We start from the raw sequence: 26,796 nt of genomic DNA, 5'->3' as shown, positions 1-26,796 counted from the left end.
AAAAACATAGCAGATCTGCAAGCTCATAGCGCGGCACTCGGTGCCGCGCTATGAGCTTGTAGATCTGCTGTTTTTGAATAGCCAAATAAATCTTAAAATGACACACACAGATGCGTTCCCGGTCTTAATTGGTTAAAAGGAGCTCAGAAGCCTGCTGGAACATAAGTCACTGCAGGGACCAGTGCTACATTCATGTGTCTGCGGTCATTTGCATTCCAAAAGGACCGCTTGTCGCTTTGAGAAAAAAGTCTGTCAAGATAAATGAGGGCCGGTTTGGACTGAACCTGTGTGCCTGATAAGAATGGCTCCCCTGGCAAGGTTTAGAAATAGCTATTAAATTCCAGACAAAGTCAAACACATGCCCTTTTCTTTCTCGTTGCCGTCAATGTTTTTAAATTGATTCCGGCGTTTATCATTGGATTAGGAAGGGCTCCATCGAAGTGGAGGAGGCAGACATGGAAATGAACAGAGTTTTATGCAACGTACGAGGCTGTCACAGCGGGTCGTTCAAGCCCCCTCCCTTCTGTTCTGTCCATTGGTTGAAAGTAATTGAATACGTTTACTCAAGTACTGTGCTTAAGTACAATTTTGTTTTACTTAACTTGAGTATGTCCATTTTTCATTACTTAGCGCTTCTACTCGACTACATCTCAGAGGCAAATATTGTACTTTAAACTCTACTATAATTATTTGAAAAATCTAGTTAGTTGCAGATTTAGATTATTATTACAAAACCTATAACCAATGTTATACTTTGTCTATTCTGAAATAGCCGCTCTACAAGCTCACAATGCATTGCAATACAACGTGGTGTGAGCTTGTTGATCGGCTAATTTGCAAAAAAGGTTTGACAAATTTGATAAAGAAATTGTAAATTGGGCCATTCATAATGAGTACTTTTTCTTTGGCACTGTAAGTATATTTACCTGCCAATACTTTTGTAATTTTACTCAAGTAACATTTTTGAATGAAGGTATTCAGAATTCTTTCTGTGTTTCTTCAGTATTGCTGCCTTGTGATATTGCTACTTTTACTTAACCCATTAAGACCTGGAACTGTGTCATTTTTAGACCTGAGCTAAAAAGCATTATTTTACACTTTGGGCTATTCAAAAATAGCAGATATACAAGCTCATAGCGCGGCACCGAGTGCCGCGCTACGAGCTTGTAGATCTGCTATTTTTGAAAAATCGTGCAAATGTGTGAAAATCTTTGAATATATATATTTTTAAAGCGAACATTTTTAACTAAAATCGTTGCTTCTGGGGGGTTCCCGGAACAAAATATTTTGATGGGGGTCCGCGGCCAAATACATATCATTTTGGGGGTCCTTGACATGAAGAAGATTGAACACCACTGATATAGAAACATACGTTTTTCAGAAAACTGTTGAGATTTAGGAGACATGTAGAATCGGCTTCAGGTCTCAATGGGTTAAGTACAAGAATAGCCACCTCAGTGCTTCTTCCACGACTGGAAATGAAACAGGATCTACTATACTGTATGAGACAATCACAACGGGTCATTCAATCCCCCTCCCCTCCCCTCCCCTCCTCTCCTCTCCCCCCTGCAGATGATGAAGTGGCGTATTCGGGTGATTTTGGCAGCGGGGTGGGCTGGGAGGACGAGGAGCAGGAGAAGGAGGCGGAGGAGAACGCAGAGGAGGCCGAGGAGGAGGAGGGGGAGGTGGGAGAAGTGGACGACGGAGGATATATTTGGTAAAAAAAAAAGAAATTATAATAAATAAAAAAAGGGGCTGTGGCCGACATCACCACAGGAGTATCTCGATCTATCGTTCTCCCTCTCCCACACACACACACACACACACGCACACACACGCGCACACGCACACACGCACACACACGCACACGGCACACATGCACACACACACACACACACACAAACACACACACACACACACACACACACGATTACATAAACACACAAACAGATCCTGTAAAGAGATGGACATGTTTAAGCTACACTAGGGTCAACACTGGATCATTGACAAAACAGGAGGGAAATAAAAAAAGGATTGCACAGGCGGGGAGAGAAACGGAAAAACAAAATACTGTAAGTAAACGATTAGTAGTCAACGCTATAGGGTGTGTGCTTCTAACTAAACGGGGATGGGAAAGGGGGGAAATATTATCGATATGTTAGACAAAACGATGGGTTCTGAGCAGTCAGGAACTTTGTCCTTCATACTTGTGAAATCTTTGTTCTATTCTGTTGTTATACTGTATGTCCTTTGAACTACGTTTGAGCAGTTTTTAGCTGTTTTAACACCGAAGACTCTGAAGCAGCCGCAGGTGCTTGTCATGGGATACAGGTCGAGTTGGCCCCCTTAAACATTGGGGGTACTTCAATGTTAAATTAGCTATCTTTCCCAAAATGTGGAAGAGTTAAGAATAAATTAAGTGTATGCTTTGGAAAATGGTGGGAAATAATGTAAAGCATACATGATTTGAACATCATTATCAGACCTAAATTTACCCGTCGACTTCTTGTTTATGCCCCAAATGACTGGCTAGCCACAGGTTTTGTAGCAATTGTAGAAATGTTCTACAAATCTATATGTATTTGGCCCGCCATGTATCAAGTAAATGTAAATATAAAAATGAATAAAAAATGGTGCCCAGAGGTCTTGGGCCCACTGTACCGGTTACCCTTGTCATGTGCTCGCGTAACGAATGCAGATACACACCACCGGGTGCATTTCAATAGTCCAGACTGGCTACATTGACCCCTTTTCCGTTGCCAACGCCATAACTATGTGAACCACTTAAGCCCTATAATAGGCTCTATGCACAGCAGCCATATTGGAAAGACATTGGGCCTCTTCTTACTTCTTTCACAGGTGTTACCAATGATATTAATGAAGGCTCTGTTCCATTCTGGTCAGGGTGCTGATATTGTGCATGTTGGCTCACTAGAAACACTCCATTTTGGTTCCCAAATTGCCCCTTATGGTGGGTGTGTAACTCTGAGAGTGTACAAACGGAACCAAATGGACCCGTAAGGGTGCATTTGGTTCCATTTGTACACTCTCAGGGTTATGGGGGTCCTTGAAAATAAGACTGTCACACTAAATGGAACAGAGCCTTAATTAGTATCATTGGTAACACCTGTTAAGGAAGGAAGGGACCCAATTCATTCCCAATATGGCTGCTGTGCATAGAGCCTATTCTCTGTTGTACGACGAATACAGACAATAGCCGATCTGCAAACTCACAACGTATCGCAATGCGACGCGTTGTGAGCTTGTAGATCTGCATTTGTTTTCTAGCTATTTCTGAAGATTTTACTTTTTTCCCTTTCTTTTTCACCTGACATGCCCCAAAAACAGGGACGCCAGGTTGAAAGTGGTCAGTGCAACCAGAATAGTTTTTATCCACAAGGGGAGGCGATTAGACTATTGAGATGCAACCTTGACTTAACCTTTTCCATCTCATATGCTTTGTGACAGTTAGTGCCGTCTCACTGGAGGCTTATACGAACCATTTCTCACTCCTCACTCACTCTTGAACTCTTGTATATATACTGTGTGTACCAGAAGGCAGACTGTCAGCCATTATTCCCCTGTATTTCCTTGAAAGGCCAGCAGAAACATACTGCTTGACTGACAAGTGTCCATTGTATCATAATGTGTATCAATTACTGTGTTTAATAATAAAATAAACTGGACTACGTGGCCCAGCAAGGCCACCATACATCTCTGTCTGTCTTCGGTTTGGTCCTTCCTGCAGTATGTCCACCTGGCTCACACTCTTTCCAGGGTGTTTCGCCTCTGATGGGCGTGGTTTTGAGGGTTAAGTTTAGGCATAGATTTTGTGTAGGATTAAGGTTAGGGATGGGCATATTCAGGGTAGTTATTTGGAGGGGCGAAACACCATGGAAAGAGGGAGTCCCATGTTCACCTCTTAGATGTTTCCCACAGCAGTCGTTGACACTTTAATACAGCGTTTCCCAACCTGTGGGCCGGCCCGGGAGCCACTGGTGGGCCCTGAGGATATTACAAGTGTGCCCCCAAATAATTAGCAACCACACTAAGACTTTAATGATGATATAACATTAATATTTAAAAAACACCTGTGTCACCTCGGCATGACTTGGCAACAATGCTTCTGACGCAGATGTGTAACCGTATCCATAGAGGTGTACAGCTGTAAAAAAGGTCTATCATGGTGCATCACTGTTTCAGACTTAGGAAAGCTGTTTTGTTCTTACAGGGTACGTATTAAAGTCAGAGAACACCCTTCACTTTTCTGGTGGGAACAGGACGATTCAGTTCTCCAAAGCCAAGATAATTTGTTAAGTGATTAATGTCTAAGGTCTGCTCAATGTTGTTGTTGGTATATAAGTGACCTATGATCTTTAAAGCCCCCCAAAATAATATGGTTTGATTTATGCCGTCTGCATCGATTAGTTTGATGCACAACAGGTGTGTCCTCACACCCAGCTCTAGTGAGTTTGCCTCAGGCCAGGTGTGATTCCTTATAGCTCAGCCATCCTACATGGTGCATCAATTTTCCAAAACTTGATGAAAGCAGTTTAGTTTTTACAGGGTTTATAAAAGTCAGAGAAAAAAACGTACTTCGTGGTGGGAACAGGCCCAATTCAGTTCTCCAAAGCCAAGAGAATTTGTGAAACGATTAAAGTCTACCTTTAAAGCCCAATAAAGTGATAATAAATTAACATGTTAAGTAGTTACTACTTGACCTGGCTGCTTGCGTTCTAATTTCTTAATAACAGTTAATTAATTAAAGTTAAATGCAGTGCCTGCTTGACCCCTAAAGCGATGCAAGGAGCAGGTTGGGAGGCCCACGACAATATGGTGATTCTGTGATGCATCTACTTGCAACACATTACGCTGGTACGCACAGCTGTTTTTGCTCCCGTGCTGCTGGAAAAGACATCGAACTGGCCACCTCCCGCTCCAACAAGCTGTTATTTCTATATCATTGTACAGTTGTTGACTCTTTCAGAGAGAGAGAGAGAGGCCCAAAGGCCCAACACCATTACATGGAGTGGGCCAACAGACAAAACATGTCGTTTTTATAATATCCAGTCCTGCATTCATAATGAGTCTACGTGTAAGGTAAGTTAGTTGGAAATGACGAAATATGCCTGGAGTGGCCCCAGGTTGGAAAACACACATAAATGTGAGTGAGTAGGCCTACTAGAAGTGTCTTCCTCTGTCCCATGAAGAACGACGGTCGTCTACAAACTCATCTCTCGCTGTGTGAAGGACCAGCCTCTGTAACCTGGAGCCACCACCAGACACAGTGAACTTCAGGTTTACAAGTGTAAAGTAGTGTTTTTTACCTGGGCCAGAGAATACCAGAGCTGTTTGTACTGCCTATGTTCACGTTATGTTCACGATCAGTAAATCCGCAAACTATAAGTACATTTGTGGACAATGCATTCTTTGCCTTCTCAGCCTAATAGTCTCATTGTCTCGAAGGTGCATCAGTGGGTTTTATTTACTTTTTTGGAAAGTTTGAACCGAGCCAATGAAACTCCACTGCAAGCATCATATGCAGGTGTGTACACAACGACACGTCCTTTTAGAAACATTAGCATAATATGCCGAAGGGGTCCATGTTATTTTAGAAACATTGTCCAAAGCAGGCTGACGATAGTTAGAGGCCGGGAATGCTTTGAGTAGGCCTACCAGCCAGGTCATTTCAGCTCTTCTATATGGCTCTTTGGGGAGACATTGTCTGGCATTAATGAATATTTGACAGCAGAACAGAAACTCATTTCAACCAAAAAACATTCACCCATTCCTCTTAATAGTCTGTACTCTGTAGTGCCAATGCCATTGAATGGCAAGAGGTAGGGAGAGCCAGTATGCTAATCATACATAAAGCATCCCTGCTCAGCCATGTCAGTAGAATTGGTGGCCACTTTGCTGTTCATCTGTGCGTGCATTGACTGCCAACTCTCCCACAGACTAAAACTCTCCCCCTCACCCCTTCCATCTCCCTGAAGACATGATGGTAAGTCTGACCTTAAGGGGGTTCCAGGGGGTCCCCAGCAAGATTGTCACGGTCCGCTCCTCAGGCCTTGTACTGTGACTTTATTATGTAGACCTTACTGCCCTTATAAGGTCTTGGACTTTGTTCCTTTCTGTTCCTTTGTTCTGTTCAGTATCTAATCTTGTTATTATATTACTCTGTTGTTTTTGCCATGCTGTTCTGTACCTTTATTTTGTAGTCTTGTTTCCTGTTGTTTCCTGTAGTCTTGTTAGTTACTGTTACCTGTCTTGTCTCACCTCCCTGTTGATTAGTCATGTTCTCCTCCTGTGTCCTCTTAGTCCCTCAGCCTATCCCAGTGTTGATTGTCTGTTGAGTTCACCTGTGTCTTATTATTTCCCTGTCTATTTAAGCCCTGTGTTTGCACTGTGTCTATGCATGACATTATCTCATTTCAGTCAGACAACAATTGGATTGGATTAGAACATATATTTATTAAGCAAGCTTGAGCATAGATATAGGAAGCATAAAGAAGCATAGTTTGGCGTCAGGTCTCTGAATCCATTCACTTCCTGTAAGAATAACATTTTAATAAATGTTACATGCCAAATAGCATTTACAGGGAGTGAATAAAGACCCCCACGGGGATCTAGAAACAGAACCTACAGGTGGATGCCGGGGAGGCGGTGGGATGAGACTATTCATGGTGGCAGCATACGTAGGCAAGCAAAGCAGCAGATCCGCAGGATTTCGGCAACAGCGCAGCAGCAGCAGCGTCGGCACGACAGCCCAGCAGGAGAGCGCAACTAGAATGAACAGGTAGGCAGAGCAATACTTATAACCCACCGACCAGGAGAAAAATGCATGTGACTAGTCACCTGGTCGGATGGCCCAATCCCTGAGTTGCCTGGCCTGAACTAGCTCCGTAAACTGCGCCTCATGTTGCGTGGAGTTAAAGCCTGAGTTAATAGATACTTTGAACCGTTCACTTCAGCCTCCGTCTCTCCTGCACTTGGGTCCTACATTCCGTCCTGACTCGAACCGTGACAACCCTATTTTGGCTATATTTTACGGCTATAAGATGCTACATGTTGTGATCTTGTAGATGAAAAGACGCTACAGATTAGTTGTTGTTGGGGTTTTTGCCACAGTACATTTGCACATATGTGATATTTTTCCACTGCATTTATCCATCCTAACTAGCAGTGAATGCCATTATTAAGGCACCCGGACAGCAGTTAAGGGTTAAAGGGATAGTTCACCCCCAACACTACTTTTTCTTTTTATCGATTTTTTTTTATGGAGACATGAATTCATGGATATTTTGTAGTTTTTGTCACATTCCTAAGCCAATAATTTGATGACCAGCAGACCGGTAGGCAGCGCTTCCGGTAGGAGACACAAAGGAGACACAAAGGAGACTCTTAATTTGTGTCTTCTACCGGAACTCCTGCCGGTCAATGTGGCAAAAAAAAAATATATATCCATGAATTAATGTCTCCATGGGGTGACTAATCAATAGAAACATTCTTTTTTTTGGGGTGAACTATCCCTTTAAGTGTCTTGCTGCAGGGCCACTTCGACACACTTCACCAGGGGCCGAACTGGCAGCCTTCCGAATCCCAGACAGCCTCTCTACCCACTCAGCTTGTTGTTTCTATTTTATTATCATTTAATTAGATGTAATGCTGCCATGACATATCTGAGGGGGTCATTTGGCTTGCAGCCTCACTGCTACAGAATTTTGTTCACTAATTACTTTCAGAAGAATTGGTATTGGTATCGGGATACTATAGCCATTGTATTATTGGATCTGGGGAGGGGGAAAAAAGAACATCTGTGGTAGCCTATCTCATTTCTATGGCCTGTCAACTTCCATCAAGGGTAATATAACATGAATGCAGCCTTTCATTAAGACAAAAACAAGTACCAGGATAAATATATTAGCAGAATCTGCTTTCAGATGTGATTTTGTGACCTGTTTCACCATACAATGATAGTACAATCCAGTTCCTTGGCCACAGAAGCAACAGATAAAGATAATCGACAATATTTGGACATATTTCCTGCGACATGCAACCTCTATGTATGCAACCGCATGCAACCCAATTTCTACCAAACGTTCAGCATTGCTTTAATTCAGTGAGTGTGAGTTTCCACATCTGTAACCATAGCAACGAAGGTTATCATGAGATATGTTTTAGACAGGCTCAAATGTGTGAGTCCACTTTAGTATGAACAAAGCTGTGATATCAGCACGGTTTATCATGTTTTTGTCACTTTTCATCAAATCAACCAAACTGTGACAGGAGCTGTGAAAAGCCTCTTCTTCTTTTTTCTCTCCCCTAAAAGGAGACTAAAGTTTCATTCCATCTCTAAATGTGTTGGCACCCCGCAGCACCTCAGTCATTTGAGCTGCGTCTTTATCTGAAAGCCCTTTAGCACAGACAGAGTAGAGAACAGTGTCTATCTTTTGCCTCTGTGTGTCTGCCGTCTCCCCGAAGTTGGAGTTGGGACAGTGTTCCATTTAGGGTTTGATTTATTGCTAGGGGAGGCAGAAAAGGATCTTCACTCCCACGGGGGACAGGAGAAACCGTGATGTTTGGAAAAATCCTGCTGAGATCTGCTGTTCTCTATCAAAGCACCAACACTTTACACAGCAACTTTGGATTTAGACGTGCATTTAGGCTTAATGTGGAGTAATTGGACTCTACGCTGTTGGCTGGGGCTTGCATTAGATCGATTCCTTAAAGGCCACTTCTTTTTGGACATAATGGCCTAAAAGTGTTCTCTTACGGAAAAGAAGAAGAGCACTATACAGTATCATCCGCCATGTGACATTTATTACATCTGTTTTGTTTTATGAGCACAAACCAAGCCGACTCTGGAATGACTTTTTGTCACAATTGTACAATTTAGACTTTAGAGCACATTCTTCCATGAGCTCAGAAGTGATGGCCCAGTATAGAAGACGATATCAAACTTTTAAAACCTAATTTTCTAAATAAAACCCACGGGTTATGTAAACTATGCATTCGGAAAGAGTGCCATTTGTCTTGTCATGTTCCAGATATGGATATCTCAGCAGTACATTATGGGCGACCTGAACTTTCTGAAAGATTCATCACCGGGCTGCTGGGACTCGGGTCTCTGTAGTGTAATCTTATATAAAAACAATAAAGTAGAATGTCAAAGCAGTGCTTTTTTTCCCCCAAATGAAGTCAAATGGGGTCAAGCTGCCTATTGAATGAAAACTGGACCACAATTATTCCACTGATCATTATTGTAGATCGTAACTGCTCTATTAAACATGGATGGATGTATAACAAGAAGATGTAATGTATATGTTTTTCCTTTTTTAGCCTTAAAATTAACCCCTTGCAGTGACAGTAAATTTAAATTTTGATACACACCATCACCTTTTACCATACCAAACTCCTCATTCTGTATATAATGGATGGATAACACTCACTTCATTGTTCTGTGTGCATATTCAGATTCAGATCTTAGGCTTGACGTGCCTAAACTTTATCTGTTTGCACTGATTCACTCTACATGTGCATTTGATATACACACTGTGGTCACTTTGTGCTGATTCAATCTAATCTAGTTAGCATACTGATGTACTTTATCAGATACTGTATGCTCAAAGGTACGAGATGCAGCTGTTTAAGTACAATTCATCCAAGTAGTAAACATGACACGTGTACTTTCTGTTCATTATGTCTTATGATTCATACCTCCTGGTCACGTAAAGTGACACGTGCTAGATAATGTATTCTCTATGTGTTTAATGAACTTCAGAACTGCCTGGTGTCATCTCGATCTGCCCATTCGCGAACCATCACTCACCAGCCGTACTTGGAGGAAGACTCTTAGGACCACACTGAGTCAACTAAATTCACAACATTCAGGAAAATAGACTATAGACTATCTGACCACTGATACATTTAAGACCACTTTTACTGCCCTATTACTAGCCTTAAGAATAATTAAATTGTTAAGATATTAAATGGTTGGGACTGCATCAGCTCCGATGACCCTCATTCAAGTAAGAAAGTGCACAACGCTTTCATAGTTTCATTTAAAGGAGGTTCCACTGTTTGCTGCTAGCTGAAATGTGCAAGCCAGGAAGAACCTAACAAAATAAATGTTCTTTGTCCACTGTGCAACTGTCCACTGTTACATCCTTTGTAGGAAGTAACTAAAGTGTTACCAGTTTGATTAATTAATTAATTTGGAAATTATGCACTGTGAACAGCTAGGAGGTTTGAGAGAGAACACTGTTTTTAGTTATGACTTGTTTGTTGAATTTCTTTAAAGTGAATCCTGGATTGACCTGTAAAACCCTGTTCATTTGGTGTATTACATACCTACAGAGTAGCAGGAGAGACAGAGAACAGGGCAGGAATAGTATACTAACCAGTGGTCCTCTCCGCAAACATTTTCATGTCAAGGACCCCCAAATTGTTATGTATTTGGGGGTATCTGGATATATTTTGTGTTAGGGACCCCATAAGAGAAGATTTGGGTTAACATTTTTCCCAGTAATTCACACATGTAAGAGTTTATTTCAGTTTAATTTTTAACATTTTCAGAGGGGTAAAATCTGGATTACTTTGTGTAGGCTACTCTCCTTAAACGTGGTTTATAATTGGTTTCCCCTCATTATCTCCATACCATTGTGAGACAAATCTCTCTGTGTTTTACTACCAAGCACCTCTGATTAATGTAAGTTCCTGGGGGGAGAAAATCCATACTTAAGCAACCATTTGGTGATAAATGTATTATTCATGTCTTACATAGCCCGAGGCAGGCTAGCCTAACAGCTCTCCTAGGCCCCTTTGAATTGTAGAACACAAGAGCTGTCACAATGTATTTCGTCTTTTGTATGACAGGTTACAATTAATGCTTTGCCTAGGGCTGGGCAATTAACCGAAAATACATCAAAACCAATATTTAGAACCAATAACTGACTTGATCTTGCTCATGTAGGTTAATCAAATTACAGAGAAGCAGTTTTAAAAAATAAAATTATATCAACAAATCGACATGAAAACATAATGGATTTCTTATCGACTTCATCGATTTGTCTGGTTAACCACTTAACACTGTATTACAATGGTGTTCAAAAATAGCAAAAATCACTGCAATGCATTGCATCATGATGCTTTGTGAGCTTGTAGATAAGCTATTTTCACAATAAATGTTTTTAAGTAATCCTACATTGATCTCAATCAAGGCAAACGCTTGAAATAATAATGATACTGATTTGAATATCTCCCACATTTTTTCATTAGCTAGCTTCACCCCGGGCAAAATATCCCAGCCAATGTGAGAGATCTCCATTCCATCTCCAGAATGAAGAGGCATGCATTAATGAAGTGAACAGAGAAGACAGCTGTGATCATTGATAGCGCCTCTTACCAAATGTAACATGTACTGAATCCATTCAAGGCTTATTTTGTAATTAACTGCCCAAGGGAGAGCCAGAGCCTGTGGATAAATAATACATGTATGCATTAATATACAGTATGTATGCAAGCACTAGAGTGTACACACACACGCACGCACGCACGCACACGCATGCAAAATCTCTTAACATTATTTATGCCTGCTGCCTATACTGAATAGAATAGTAACATTCCTTTATTACTATTTTGCATAAGAATGTAGGTGATTCACTGACGCCATCTTCTGGTGATTCATTGTACTACACCCTTGAAGGATTGGCTCTGGATAGATACGTGTTGATTTCCTATTTCTTTGGTTTCCCATTTCTGCATTTTGACTACATTTCTTGCTACTTCGGTTAGAGTAAAACAAAGAAACAAATCATCTATGTAGAGATGAGGACTGAAACACAACAACACTAGTGTTTACACAAACACTTTTCTTGTAGTCTTACTTTGTATTATAGGCCTAATCAATCTTTGATACAAAAAAAAAACGTACTGTAGATACTCAGACCATAAACTGAAAACTGGATGCACAAAGCAGGTTGGTTTCCAGGGTAGTGTGCATGCATGGGCTTTTGTGCAATAATGACATGAATTGCAAACAGCCTACCTCTGCAAATTGTTGGGGGAGCATTGGAATTTTCCACTGTAGGCCTATAGTCATCAATTGGGAAACCTTTTGTTTGAGCAGAACGTGCTCAAACGTACGTGTCGACTAGGTTTTAATGTCATGGTGAGTTATGGCCGGTTATGGCCCGGGGCCGGGGTAACCTCGCGTCACCAGTCTTTCCACCTAGGGCCGGGGTGCTAGTTAACTGGGGGGTAGCCTACAGTGGTGTAAAGCAACCAAGTAGGCTACTGTACTTATAAAGTAGGCTACAATGTTGAGGTATTTTTTACTTTACTGGATGGAGTATTTCCAGTTTTCAGTACTTATACTTCTACTCAATTAACAGCTCAGAGGCAAATATTATACGTTTACTCCATTACTATTTTAAATATTTTGTTACTAGTTAAGTTATAGATAGTAGCATATTCATTCATTATTAAAGAAATGTAGACAGCGTCCAGTTGTTCGTTCCTAATTAGGCTAATTAAACATTTTCAATAAAGAACATGTGTAATTGTGCTACCCTAGACAGTAACAGGATAGGTGCGCACCAAAACATTCTGGGCACTATAGGGACAACTGGGCACCTTGGACGAGTGAGCACTAGAGACATGTGGGCACCTGGCTGGAAGAGTGGGCACCACCAGGATAACTGGGCACTAGGGAAATGTGGGCACCTGGTAGAGTGGGCACTTAGGGGTGGAGAAGACTGGGCACCAGGATAACTGGGCACCTGGTAGAGTGGGCACTAGGAAAAGTGGGCACCTGGATGACTACTTGCAATGCGTTGTGGCAATTCGACGCTCAGCAACATGTGTGTAGGTAGGCTACGTGCGTAGTCCTAAACGGGAGGCATGCGTTAATCCGACAGACCTTTTCTCCGACTATGTGGCATCCGCGTGCGGTTAGGGTTAGGGTGCGGGTTTGGTTCGGGTTTACTGTTTAATGTCGGAGCTTACTATTGCTAAATTAAACAAATCATGATAGTTGCGACGTCCTGGTCTTCACAATTGTCTCGACACGAGGATTGGGGGAAACGCCAGCTATATGCAAACTGTCTGTAAACCATGCATGTCCAAACCACCAGTAGCCTAGGCTATTATTCAGCATTGTGTTCACTTAGTCACTCTACAATTATTGTGAAATATGAAGGCACAGCTGATGATGATGAACCTAGTGATTGTGATGAAACTGCACTTTTATTTAACATGACTGAACAGAAATTCATAATGTGGTGTTTCAGTAATGTAGCCTACTGTATGTTTTTTCCTTCAGCTGTCAGTCAGCCAAATGTTACTTTATGTTAAAACAAAAGCTGATTATGGAGTTCTATGTTCCTGATAATTAAGTTGTGACACTTAATATTACCGTCATGGGCTTTTTGAAAGTCATTTTCTAGATGTCAGTGGGTATTAATGATGACAAAGTTGTATGTTGAAATCCTTTCTTTCTTGAGAAATATTGTTTGACGCACTTTGTCAAAACTGGTGGTGGGGTAGTTTCATAGGGTAGTTTGGAGAGAAGACTAGTATGGAGTGGGGGGTAGGCCTACACTTCCAAAGTGTGTTTGGTTTGTGTCGTATTTGCTTTGGCAATGTAAAAACGTATGTTTTCTATGTTTTCTCATGCCAATAAAGCCCCTTTGAAGTCTGTGTGAGAGTGAGAGAGAGATTTACGGTGGGGGTAGGGTGGTCGGCTCGGCGTCGCCGCTTACTGTCCGTATCCAATCTCCAATGGACCCAAAAATGTTACCAGGCAGTGTAGGACGCTGGGTACGTGTCGCGCACTCTCATTGGCCAGGATTCCCAGTGGGAGGAGCCTCTCGGCTTGGGTATTTAACGCATTGTTCCATTGTTGCCTAGTGCACTGTTTTTTTCCAGCTGGTCTGGTGGTCCTGTTTTACAGTAGCTGTTATATTTTGTATCAAAATGTCTTTCTCTTGCGACAATTCCATGGATGGCAGCAGTTTTCCTCCCTCCCCGGTGGAGGATCATCCTAGAGGTTCATCAACGCGCTTATCCTGGGGAAATGTTCTGTTCCAGAAGCTGACTGACCTGAACAACAAGGGTTCCAGACACAGCCTGGACTCAGACCAATGCAGTGAAACTGGTGAGTGTGTCTCCTCTTTACTGGTTGTTGCACAAAGAGACCGAGCATTGTCTGTTGTTTAGGCAAGGTAAAGTTATCATGTTTTGCACAAGAGTAACATTGCCATCCAGTAGGCAATGTTCAGCCCCCTCCTTCATTTAGATTGTCAGATTAAAAAAATATAAAGACATAGTTGCATTGTTCTGATCAACTGCAACATTTATGTTAGAATGAACAAATGACATGCAATTAAAGGTGCAGTGTGATATGTGTTTTGTTGTAATAAGTGTTAAATTGTTGGAAACAAGCCATAGTGCTTTATTGGGTTTTAATCATTTTAGTAGACCTTGTATAGAACTGTACTTTCTGTTCTTTTTATTTGGCAAACTGTTTGATGATTGATCGAAAGTATTCAATCAATCAATCAATCAGTCAATCAAATAGCTCTATATTCTGATAGTAGATAACCATTGATATACTTTAGTAAACAGAAAATGCATTTTCAGGTTGGGCTACCAATTTGATCCAATCAGGAGAGGGTACTAAACAAGTGAAATGACAAGTGATGACTGAGCAGACAGTGGCACGCTATAACATTGTGTGTCCTGATTGGCTGAAACTGGCAATCCTCCTGAATGTATTTTCTGCAAGAGCTGGAGCGATGGGGAGACCCCTGTTAATGAACAAACACTCTATGGCCTTGATTACAATGAGAGCTTTACTTTTTTTTAAAACATTTTTTAACCTAAAATCACATACCGTTTAGTCAAATCTAAGTAGCTTGACATGGACCCATGCACAGAGCACCTAACAAAGGCACCCCACAGTGTGGTTGTTATTGTATTGTATTATATTGGTTACTTTTTTTATTTACTAATATTACCAGTTATTGTATTGCCATTTTCCTTTTCTATTGTATCTTGTTGGTACGTTTATGGGAACAATACAAATCTTGAATCTACTATGTACTTAATGTACTGGTTCTCAATGTCAGGTCTGGGGACCACCAGGTGTCCAAAATGGACCCTACAATTCCTTAACTAAATTAATAACACTAAGGTTTTGACTAATGTGTGTTCTTCTTTATTTTAGGTTCTATGGACATATCCGAGTCAGAAAGCACTTATCTCTGCCATCCTCTGGAAGAGACTCTGGCTACGGAGGTCGTGGCGGCCATAGCACAAAGCCTCAGCGATGAATCACGTCTTAAAGTCATGGGCTGCTGCCCCAAACTCATCCTACCTGACCTGTTACTGCAGCACATCAGAGAGGAGCTGCTGCACCTGGCTGACAGTGAGCCCTGCGGCCTCAGGGGGGCGCACATTGACCTATGCGTGGAGCAGGGAGATAACGTGGACCCGTGCTGTATTGAAGAAATGGCCGTTGATGCCAGCCTGGTGCCAACCTTCCACGTAACCCTGGTGCTGAGGCCTGAAGCCGGGCTGTGGCACAAGGTTCAGAAACTCTTCAAGGGCAAAAAGTCCCCGGCGCGGCCGCAAGCCCAGGGTTCTGTCTTTTCTAGGCATAAAAACACACTCACGCTCAGTCCCGGCTTCAGGGCTATCAAAAGGAAACTGTACTGTTCAGGGGAGCTGCTTATTGAGGAGTGCTGTTGATGGAGCACTTGAATTAGACTTAGACTACTTTTTCCATCAACACCAAATCTCTTCGCCAAAACTAGTGTTAGGGTTTTTGGCTAATGTTCCCCCCTAGAATATGGATGCTGGGGTTCAAGTGGTTAAACTCAATGTCTTAATGTGGTTAAACACTTGAACCTGATGTGGACTATCTAGTAAAACTGGTAAAACGAATGTTAAATCACTTTATCTAAACCAGCAGCACTGGAGACAAGCTCTTCAATTATGTGTCTTATTGATTTGATGTTATAGACAGAGGTGGAAAGTGACTAAGTAAATTTACTCAAGTACTATACTTGAGTATAAAAACTTATTGATTTGATGTCATAGACAGAGGTGGAAAGTGACTAAGTAAATTTACTCAAGTACTTGAGTATAAAAACTTGTGAAATGGGACATTCTGCATAATGAGTACTTTTGGTACTTATATTTTGATGCCAATACTTTTGTACTTTTACTTGTGCAACATTTTTGAATACAGGGCTTTTACTTGCAACAGAGTATTCCCGCATTGTGGTATTGCTACTTTTAATTAAGTAGAACTTCCGAGTACTTCTTCCACCACTGGTCTAATTGTTTCGATGTGTTATGGATTGTGTGCATGTATTCCCGTTATGAAATGTTGGGGAGCTACTGATGTAGGAGTGTTGTCGATCAAGCACTTTCAACAGTAAGTTGAACTTAATTGATGTGGACCACCTGGTAAAACGAATGTTTAAATCACAGCCTAAACCAGCAGCACTGCAGACAAGGTCTTGAATGATTTGTCTTAGTGAGCCCATGTTCAGTGGAAAAAAGACATGTTGGTTGATTTATTCATTTTATGAAAGGTTTTGTGAATTACTGATTACCGAAAACCAAAACAAATGTATGTTTCCAAGTTAGTTTTCTGTGGAAGTAACTTTTTAAGTCTTAATGGCAGCTACAAACCTTTAACTGCACATTCATGTATGAGCCTGTGATCAAAATTGAATCTTGAATTTTTCACATGGAGAAATGTGGGACGGTAGAGATATACTTGTGTGTGACGTATGCATTGATTTGTTGTTGAATGCAAATTCAGAACCCTGGAAGGTTCATGTTACATATTTGCTATTCAAAACAGTGCTACTTTGTTTTTGTACTGGCATAAAACTTGAACAAATAAAATATTTTGAGTAAGCCTGCATTGCCTGCATTTGTCATTTTTAAATCTAAGTCAACAATTGTCTTTATTGAAAGAAAACCATATCAAATCAGAGTTTTATAGCTGTAAAAGTTAGAAAAACATGACCCAACACATTGAATTCAAATAAAACCAAATCTAATAAAAACGGAAACAGCTTTTAGCAGGATTAATTTAATAAATATGGTTTCACTTTAGTTTTGTGCAATAATTTCCACTGCTTCTTAATCCAAACAGGCTACAAGCAAAATCCACAGGATAACAATTAAATTAAAAAGATAAATGATATCTGCTTAACTCCATTAGATCCTGCAACTGTTAAAAGTAAGTTTTTAATATTTACACTTGGTATGAACTATAAAAATTACACACTTTGTCAGTGGCTCAGATAATCTCTACGAGAAGGCCCTTGAGGTTTCTCAAAGTATTCAGGAAAACAAAAGGATTTGGGAGAGAACGGTAAATCTCAGCAGCTTTGCATTTACCATTCAAAAAAGACAACTACGCTGTTATACTCTCAGCCGCGACTCCACCTGAACTGCTACCATCTTTGAAGACACTAATGTTAGAAAATGCCAGCCGTCGACTCGAGCCGTCTCAGAGTTCTACAGTCAGTGGTTCTCAAAGTGCGGGTCCAGGGACCCCTCGGGGTTCCTTGAAGGGGGGTTCCAAATGGACCCTTACATGTCTCTTAACTGTGCAAGTGTACAAACGTAACCAAACGGACCCCCGTTTGGTTACATTCGTACACTCTCAGAGTTATGGGTTGTCTTTGAAATAAAAAAAAAAGGTTTGAGAACCACTGTTCTACAAGGAGGTCAATCTACAGAGAGGGGTTCCCTGCTGAGATCTGCTGCCCACCGTGGGGGGGTAAGGCATTTCTGATGTTCTTGGTGTTGCTGCAGTAAATATGCTCCAATTTGAGTGTGGGGCTCCGACAGATTTCTTCCGATTAAGATTCAAGTACCAGAGAACCTATGAAAAATGAAATTGGTGTCAGTGGCACAATAATAACAACAGCAGTCATTCTACATGGGATCACATTCAAAGACTTTTATTTGTCACGTGCTCATAACATTATGTGCAATTAAATGCTGGTGCGACAGACTCCACCAGGCTGTGCTACAAGTAATGTCCAATATTTATATAAAATAGAAAATATTCTGTAATTTAGGGTAATAAAAAGGGTTATAAGTGTGCAAAAACAGCATAAAAATACAGACATTGGTGTAGTGAATTATCATGGACTTGCATCAAGCTTGGCATCCTATACATAAATGATGCACAGATGATGCAGCCCAATTCTTCGCACTGCTTGGTAGGAGCTGAGCATGTACCACAATTAACAGCATGATTTAAGTAAAAAAACAACAACATTGCAGCAACTCACCCATATGTGTGCCAGTGATGTCTAACCGTGGAGTATAACCTGAATCTCTGAGAGTCTAGAACAGCTAGGCGTTCCCATTCTCTGTGCCCTTTGGTACAATTCAGAATCTCCAAAGTAACGAGCGCGGTACAATAATCCTTCCTCTGCAAAGAAGAGCATTTTGAGCAATCATGAGCCTGACAACAACAACAAACCAAATCATTGCCGTCATTGTTTCCCCGTAAATATATAACGCCCTACTTCGTCATACAAGATTGTCACGCAAAAGTAGTGAAAATAGCCGAGCTCACAATGCGTTGCATTATGATGTGACGCATTGTGTGCATGTACATCTGCTATTTTAGCTATTTTAGAAACACTTTATAAATAAAACAAATGAAAAGTATTAACATGTGCTTGTGACTAAATAATAACTACATTGTATCCATTGAAACAAAGGTTCTTTTGTTTTCTCCATTTCCTGAAAAGTAAGTTTTGATCATACAAGGTTTCTCCCAGACAGTGATTAACCAAGAGATGCCCGTTTATCCCACCATAAAACACAACAAAAATGATGAAAGAAAACTGTGCTATGGTACAGTAATACTCACTCTGTTGCTTCTCCTTCCAACAGTTGTTTCGAAGGTTGCCGATGTAGTCCTCCTCCACACTTTTCTCGACATTCCTTAAGTTATTTCCGGCGTATTCTTCATTGAAACGGTCGCTCACGTAGAAAGGCACCCTCAGGGCGGGTGTATGCCTCTTGTGAATATGACCCACTGACCTGATGTAACAAATGAGTGAGAGAGAATCCGTGTCAGTTCCATTGTCAACATCACAGGTTTACAGGTGTAAATTAGTGGGTATACTGTATGTAGATATCTATGTGTAGATACTGTATCTACATATATACACATAACATAATAAGCATAAGGTACTTGAGGTGCAAAGAGTGGTAAAGCATCGTCGGTAGGTCCACAAAAGGAGAAAGAGAGAAATGAGGACTTGCCAGAATGAAATGGAGAACAGCCATTCTATCTCAGGGTATCTGCAAGCCAGGCTATGTAAATAAGGTAAGGATAGACGTACTACGCCATGACAAGCCAACTGGAGCCGGCCAACTATTTGACGGAATGCATTGAAGCCAATGAGAGCCTGGTGGACAAGCCTATTAATAAACACCATCAAAGATTGCGACCTTTGTCAAATAATACGTAAAGACCTTTTAATACCACTTTTAAGTGGATATTTAAGACCTATTTTACAACCAAAAGACATGATGTGTTGACGTGAGATATACATCTGTCTTTCCTCTTTTCTTGGCCGTCTTCTCAGAATGAATATATATCTGCCTTTCCATGCCTCCTGTATCGTTTACCCTTTCCCTCTTATTTCTGTAGAACAGCTTCCCTTCATCCATCATCTCCTTCATCTGTCCCTCCAGTCTCCTTCCTTCTCTCTCCTCCTCTCTCGTTCTCTCTGGATAAACACTAGCTTCACATTTAGGCTGATAGTCCCTTAGTACCCTTTTGTTTCACATATTGTCAATCCTTTCTCAACTATCTGTCTCGACTCGCTGTCAGATCCAGATCCAAGGCAGCAACACAGTAGGGAGCGCTTGTTTTCTCTCCAACCGACAACGCACAATAATCACAATATGAACAGACCCATGTACACAATCTGCCCTTAGCAAAGACGACTAAAACTAACAAATCCCCCAAGTTCCCAAACGTTACGGTGAAAGAGGAAATGAGCCCAGCCATTGTACACCATGTGTAAACGCACCGGTAGAGGTCCGTGTTATTTCTGAAATGACAAGGTGGGTAAACAATGTTTACCTCCGCCACACTTTGCCCGTCTAGCCATCGTTAGACGGGCAAGTTCGGTCAAGACCCTGACTACTGGCAGTACTCTTACCCTACCAGCAGGATTGAGTTTATTGAATTTAGTAATTTGCTTGTGGAAAAATGCACAACCTAAATCATATGGAAGCAAACACGTCCTAATCGAAGTTACTGATCACATTTGCTTTCTTTTAGCAAACAACTTTCGAATAGCTTTGAAGGTCTTCATGTTGGCAAAACTGATTTCATATTTTTTTAACAACGTGCAGAAACCCTGGAATAAACAAGTGAGTTTGCACTTACGGGCGGTAGCTAAGGCTGTAGGGGGGCTGTGCCACCATCATTTGGCTGAGTGCAGAAACCACGATGAGAATGAGGATGGGCATCAACTGGACGAACAGAGCCAGACCACCCTGCGTAAATAACACATATCACAGCCATTTCATAACCAGACACGAATTAAACCACTTAAGCCCCATTTTATACTTTAGACAATAGTGAAAATAGCCAATGTTCAAGCTCACAATGTGTCGCTTCCTGACACGTTGTGAGCTTGTTAACATTTTCACCTACGACATGCCCAAAATAGGGACGTCAGGTTGAAAGTGCATTAAGTGTAATGAAATCTGAAGGCACATTATAATGAATATATTTACATACAGATATTACTTGTTGAACTTACATCTCTCTGTTGTCCATCTCGCCTCCCCTCCCCTTGTCTTTGCTGATGGCCAAAATGCATTCTGCCATTTCTGTAAACGTGTACATTGCCTAGGGAAAAAAATAAGGTATACATGAGGATGGTATGGTATGAGAATCAATCAATCACATAACAGATAAACACCTAAAATAAGTGATCTTCAAGCCAACAACATGCTGCGATGCAGTTAGCTTGAAGATCAGTTCTTCGAGCCAACAATGTGCCGCGATGCAACGCTTTCATTCTACGGAATATAAATTAAGTATAAATGATCTGATGCTGTATAAACTGATCTTCCACACCACTAGTTTTCAACATGGGTCCAGGGACCCTCAAGGGTCCATTGGGCGGTTCCAGGGGGTCCCCAGCTAAATGATTGATAGTTAGGAACCAAATGGACCTTTACTGATCTGTAACTCCAGAGTTAAATTAACATTGAGGATTTTAGTGTAGATCCGTGGTTCTCAAACTTTTCAGGCTGTGACCCCTCAAAATAATCATATTTGAACTGGGGAGTGGGAACCCTGACAAGCACTTGGAATTGTAGGAGTTGAGGCAATGCATGACTCGGTTCCACAGATAAATATTGTGAAAATAGCCGATCGGCTATTTTCAAAATGTTTACCTCTTGGCTCTTTCTTAGGTAATATTTGACAATTTGGCCAATGTTTGACCATTTTTTATAGTACAGTTTGTTGATTACTTTTGATGCTGTAATGGTCTTATTTAATTATTAATTTTAGAGGTATTACAGAAGGTCTTAAAAGTCCTTAAATTGTCACTTTAGAAATGTGCAGATACCCTGTATACATTCATACTGTATGTTGGTTGGTTAAATCATCTGGAGACCCCCTAAAATCAAACTGTGGGTGGGTTGCTGTAAATTGGGGGTACCGGAGAGAAACAATCATATCAAATGAGGGTCCATGGTAACCTGATTATCAGCCTGAGGGGCAGTCCACTCAGAGAGTGGGTGGGGTCCATGGCCTAATGCATATCAAATAATCCAATGCAAAAATGAAACAAAGAGTATTGACAGAAGCCCTTGTCTTGTGTCCACTTCTGGTGTTCGTCCTTGAAACGACAAAAGGTTTAGAATCAATGTTCTACACACTTGATGGGAACCCTCCTCCAAAGAACATGTTGAAGAGGTCTTCTGGAGAGATGTCCGCTTCAAACTCGTGGCGCTGCTGTTGTCTCTGTCTGTTGGGGTGAGCGCGTTCCTCTCCATACTGGTCATACTGTCGTCGCTTCTCCGTGTTGCTCAATACAGCGTAGGCATTTCCAATAGCTGAAAATCACAGAAACACATGGTTTACTAAGCTTTTGGGCTATTTCTTTAAGGAATTTGCATACAATAGGCTCTATGCACAGCAGCCATATTATCACTTCCTTCACAGGTGATACTAATGAAGGCTCTGTTCCATTTAGTGTAGCACAGTGGTTTCCACGACCCCCATAACTCTGAGAGTGTACAAATGGAACCAAATGGACCCTTACGGGTCCATTTGGTTCCATTTGTACACTCTCAGAGTTACACACCTGTAAGGGGCCATTTGGAAGCCCATGAGGGTCCCTGGAGCCCAACTTTAGACCCACTGGTGTAACAGAGTGTTTCCAGTGAGCCAACATGCACAATATCAGCAACCCTGACTCTGTTTGACCAGAATGGAACAGAGCCTTCATTAGTATCATTGGTAACACCTGTGAATGTCTTCACAATATGGCTGCTGTGAATAGAGCCTATTCTATAACAACGGAGAATAATATGTCAATTAAAAAAGACCTTTGAATGCTTCTGTAGCTCCTGGTGCGTGGTTTTTATCTGGATGGAACTTCAGAGCCAGCTTTCTGTAGGCCTTCTTAAGATCCTCCTCAGAGGCAGCCTTTTCAACTCCAAGAATTTGGTAGTAATCCTTGCAACCCTTTATTCTACAAAGAAAAGAAACCGATATTATTAGAATCTATTTTGGAGAGGGTATCATTTCAGAGCATAACCGTTAACAACTTGCAGAGCTGACGTTTGCGTCAGCGCTGCAAATACACACATGCACACACAGCTCTTGTAAACGCTAGATATAGCACTTTAATTCTACCAGGCGATAACTAGCCATTGTGAAATCATCATTATAATCTTAAAGTCTTAAAGGACGACTTCACCAATATCTTCATATAATCGGTCATCACTATTGCTCATGATAACCTGGTAAAATAAAATCTACTCTGTCTGTGTCTCATAGGAGGGCTGTGGACACTCGCCTACCAGTGACATGATCGTTAAGCAGATTTTTTTTTCCAAACAATATTTCACATTTTATATTTAGATTTTTATTAACGTAAGAACAATGGCTTCTATTATAGCATGCTAACTTCCCAGGAATAGAAATCCTGCAGTTTCTATTAGCTTGGATTCCCCAGCGAAGATGTGACTGGTAGATGGGTTTCTAAACTCCCAATGTTCCTCCATGTATGAATGAATGAACCATTGTAAAGCGCTTTGAGCAAGTTTGAGTTGACTTAGAAAAGCGCCATAAAAATGCAATTCATTATTATTATTATGTATCTGTCCACAGCCCTCCTCTGAGACACAGAGTTAATAGACAAAAAATACCATATTATACTAAGCATTAGTGAGGACCAATTATATGAAGAGAGGTTGAAAATGGTTGAAGTCGTCCTTTAATCTCACCATCCAAGGCTGATTTTGCATGACTGTATACAGTAAAAACAATGTTGCATGTGTGGATTCAATCAACTACAATTTAGCAGCCTCTCTTATCCAGAGTGAAGGGTAAATAATCACATACGTAGAATGCAGAGACAACAGTGTAATCTCTCAAGAAACCAGGATGCCATGATTCTGTCTAAACAATATGCTATATCTAAATAACAACCCATTACACAATCCTATAACTAATAGTCTAATAAGAATTTATTTAGCCAGGTCAGCCTAGCACTCATTTAATGATAAACTGGCTACCTGAACACTGAATGAATATAGTTATCATGGATTAAGTCGATTTTTTTTTATACATGTACTGTATACGTTTCATACAGAGGTCATCGCCATGCTGGCTTGTGGTGGACATTTTTGTCAATACTGTTTTTGCCATGGACATGCAAATAAGCGGACAATATTATTACCAGAAACATATAAAGAGCTAGCCCTGAATGACCATTACAGGTCTGTAACTCTGAGAGTGTAAAAAACTGTACATAGTTATAGTGGTCCTTGAAAATAAAAAAAGTTCTAATGTGCCAGTGTCATACATATTCTGAAGAAAACCTGGAGACTAATGGGGTCTTATGATCAAAATAAGAACATTATAATGTTATTTGAAAACAAAATCTAGAATTTGCCTAGAACAAACTTTGCCACGGTCACATTTGCCCATGTACGGGATATGTTGATGACCCCTGGTTCCTTACTGACTTTTTGACAGCATCCAGCTGGTCTGAGGTGTAAGGTTTGGCTGTGTCTCCTCCTGACGCAGGTGGATCGTCCCCTCTGTGTCTCATCCTGGGTCCATCTCCATTCATTGCACTGCTGTCGTCTTCATCGGGTGGCTTTCCGTTCTGTGACAGCGACTCCAGTAGCTCTGTAAGAAAGAAAGGAAGGAAGTGGTTTTGCATTGAGGTTTGCAGCATTGCACAAGCTAAGAGGCCAAAACGGAGTTGTTAGCCGTGGTGGAAAAAATTGCTCAAATGTAACAAGTAAAAGTCCGGAATTCAAAATGTGCTTGAGTAAAAGTACAAAAGTATTTGGTATCAATATGTACTTAAAGTATCAAAAGTAACCATTATGCAGAATGTCCCATTTCACAAGTTTTCAAATGTATACATTGTATAGAATCTTTTGAAAATAGCAGATCTACAAGCTCACAATGCAATTGGCTATTTTCAAATGACCAAAATGTACATTTTGAAGTGGTTAATGTATGTTTTGTAATAATAATAATCAAAATCTACAATCTAGAGACTAAAGTTGTCAAATAATTGCAGTGGAGTAAGAGTACAACATTTGCCTCTGAGATGTAATGGAGTAGAAGTAAAAGTGAAAACTGGAAATACTCCAGTAAAGTAAAAAATACCTCAACATTTTACTTAAGTACAGTTGAGTACATGTATTCAGTTACTTTTAGACCACTGTTGTTAGCTCAGCTGTCGGCTAGCACAGCTAACTGACACTACTAGCCATTCTGTGGCTTAAGTGTAGCCTTGGATCAAGACAATCATAGATGCATTTGATCAATTTTGACATTTTTACATCTATGATAGACACGAAAGTAAAAGTCAGACTCGGATCGAATACATCTATGACAGTCTTGATCCAAGGCTAGCTAAGAGTGGATCCTTCCTCAACATGACATATGATATGATCCGACAATAAACAGCACTAAACCATTAACCTATATCGTTTAAAAAACAAAATGAAGGTAATCAACGAGGTGGTGGGGGGGAGGGGAACTTCAAATAGCAGCTGTCAGTGATCGCAACTAGTGTGTGTGGGGGATCCATTCGATAAGAAGAAGTTATGCTAACGTTAGCTCGTTTGAGGCTCTGGGAGCTGCAGCCAGGCAGATCGGTGGCCCAACAAGTGATCGACACCTTTAAAAAGAAACAAAATAAACTCGACGTACTCTTGGCCTGGTCTGTCGGAAACAGCCGCTCCGCCTTCTCCAGGAACCTCCTGGCTTTGTCGGGCTGGTTGCCGATCGTGATCGCGGCCAGAGCGATCCTGATGCACCGCTCCGCCTCGTCCTTGTTCGAGTCCATCGCGGCCACTCTCCAGACTCTCTCTCTCTGGTCTCTGGCTTCGCGTCTGCTGTCTGGCAGCGGAACTGTTTACTACTCGTTAACCGTGGCGCTGGGTGATGACGCTGATCGGGCTAACCTGGAGGATCAATACCATTTTCGGGTTTCTGATCCGGTCGGAGCGGAAATTACTTTTTACGTCATCTGGTTGCCGGAACCCATGACCGGAACCTTCCGGCGCCGTGCACCTCCAAAATGATTCCCCTTGATCAGGGGTCTTCAACGTTTTCAGGCCAAGGACTCCTTGACTGAGAGAGAGAGAGAACACAGGCAGGGCCGTGCTTAGGGATCAGGAGGCCCGAGGCAAACCCCAGTATGAGGCCCCTGGGTCGGGACCCATATGTGGGTCGCGGACCAATTTTTAAGGGTCGTGAGTAAAATACCCCTTTATTTTTTTGTTTCCTACATTTTTGTTTTTAATTATTTCAAAAGTTTTGACAAAAAATGTTTGACAAAAAAATTAAAATAAATGTAAAACTAAATAACTTTAAAACTAAAAATATGTTTATTTAAATAAAGAAAGTAATGCAAATAGCAGATCGAGCTAAAAAGTATATTTCCCAAATTTAGGATTTTAAATATTGTGAAGCACACAGGGAGCAATTAGTAGTCTTGCTCGGGGACACACATAAACACATTGCTGACCTTGCCTGGAATCGTACCTGCGACTACCAGGGCTTTGGCTTCCCAGGCGGGCTCCCTAACCACTCAGCTATGGCTGCCACAGTATTGTATGAAGAGAGGGAGCTTAAAGCCAAAGAGATTTTCAAACTTTCACAAATGTACACCAACACAGACAGACAGATGTCTATCTGTCTGTCTGTCTGATAATTCTATTCCAATCTCACTACTTCATTACAAGTTATATTCATAGTGAATTGTTATTAAATTAAATAATATCACATATTATTGCTGTCTCACTCTCTTTCTATCCAATGGTGGCATTGGGTATTCAGTTATAAAGCATTGTTTTTCAGTCTGTTGTCTCAGTCACTGCTATAACTACAGTATAGCACTTTTAAAAACATTTATTATGAAGAAGAATAGCTACTTTCATTATTGACATTTAAAACAAACCATTGAAGTAGAACAATTCAATTTGAAGTGAAACACACATTACCATGTCAAA

General features: G+C 41.0%; 3 protein-coding genes across 3 annotated transcripts in view; 2 read left to right on the top strand and 1 right to left on the bottom strand.

Annotated features, from left to right (window-relative positions):
• spock2 (SPARC (osteonectin), cwcv and kazal like domains proteoglycan 2) overlaps positions 1 to 2,908 on the top strand; it is a 70,607-nt gene extending 67,699 nt beyond the window's left edge. The window contains exon 10 of the mRNA XM_084076477.1: positions 1,573 to 2,908. Within this exon, the coding sequence (XP_083932603.1) occupies positions 1,573 to 1,721 (149 nt within the window). The 3' untranslated portion in view covers positions 1,722 to 2,908. The remainder of the gene's footprint in view (positions 1 to 1,572) is intronic.
• Positions 2,909 to 13,935: 11,027 nt separating this feature from the next.
• LOC311059330 (DNA damage-inducible transcript 4 protein-like) lies at positions 13,936 to 16,940 on the top strand. Its single transcript, XM_084077144.1, has 2 exons — positions 13,936 to 14,158; positions 15,230 to 16,940. The coding sequence occupies exons 1-2, from the start codon at positions 13,978 to 13,980 to the stop codon at positions 15,751 to 15,753; spliced, it is 705 nt and encodes a 234-aa protein (XP_083933270.1). The 5' UTR covers positions 13,936 to 13,977; the 3' UTR covers positions 15,754 to 16,940.
• A 101-nt stretch (positions 16,941 to 17,041) lies between these two features.
• On the bottom strand, positions 17,042 to 25,707 carry dnajb12a (DnaJ heat shock protein family (Hsp40) member B12a). The gene is made up of 9 exons (XM_084077143.1): positions 25,493 to 25,707; positions 24,286 to 24,451; positions 22,639 to 22,784; positions 21,967 to 22,143; positions 20,835 to 20,923; positions 20,456 to 20,565; positions 18,920 to 19,092; positions 18,330 to 18,472; positions 17,042 to 17,914 (listed from the first exon to the last, which is right to left on the bottom strand). The coding sequence occupies exons 1-8, from the start codon at positions 25,626 to 25,628 to the stop codon at positions 18,351 to 18,353; spliced, it is 1,119 nt and encodes a 372-aa protein (XP_083933269.1). The 5' UTR covers positions 25,629 to 25,707; the 3' UTR covers positions 17,042 to 17,914; positions 18,330 to 18,350.
• Positions 25,708 to 26,796: the final 1,089 nt, after the last annotated feature.

Source organism: Gymnoscopelus microlampas, assembly GCF_963454915.1.
Source record: "Gymnoscopelus microlampas genome assembly, chromosome: 13".
NCBI classification, from domain to species: domain Eukaryota; kingdom Metazoa; phylum Chordata; class Actinopteri; order Myctophiformes; family Myctophidae; genus Gymnoscopelus; species Gymnoscopelus microlampas.
The sequence above is the reverse complement of the archived record's forward strand: the minus strand, read 5'-3'. Positions and strand labels throughout refer to the sequence as shown.

Coding starts and splice junctions, on each gene's coding strand:
- dnajb12a (XM_084077143.1), bottom strand. CDS start 25,628: ATGGACTCGAACAAGGACGAGGCGGAGCGGTGCATCAGGATCGCTCTG. Junction 20,566..20,834: donor GAGATGGACAACAGAGAGAT/GTAAGTTCAACA, acceptor TTATTTACGCAG/GGTGGTCTGGCTCTGTTCGT. Junction 18,473..18,919: donor TTGGAAGGAGAAGCAACAGA/GTGAGTATTACT, acceptor TCTTCTTTGCAG/AGGAAGGATTATTGTACCGC.
- LOC311059330 (XM_084077144.1), top strand. CDS start 13,978: ATGTCTTTCTCTTGCGACAATTCCATGGATGGCAGCAGTTTTCCTCCC. Junction 14,159..15,229: donor AGACCAATGCAGTGAAACTG/GTGAGTGTGTCT, acceptor TCTTTATTTTAG/GTTCTATGGACATATCCGAG.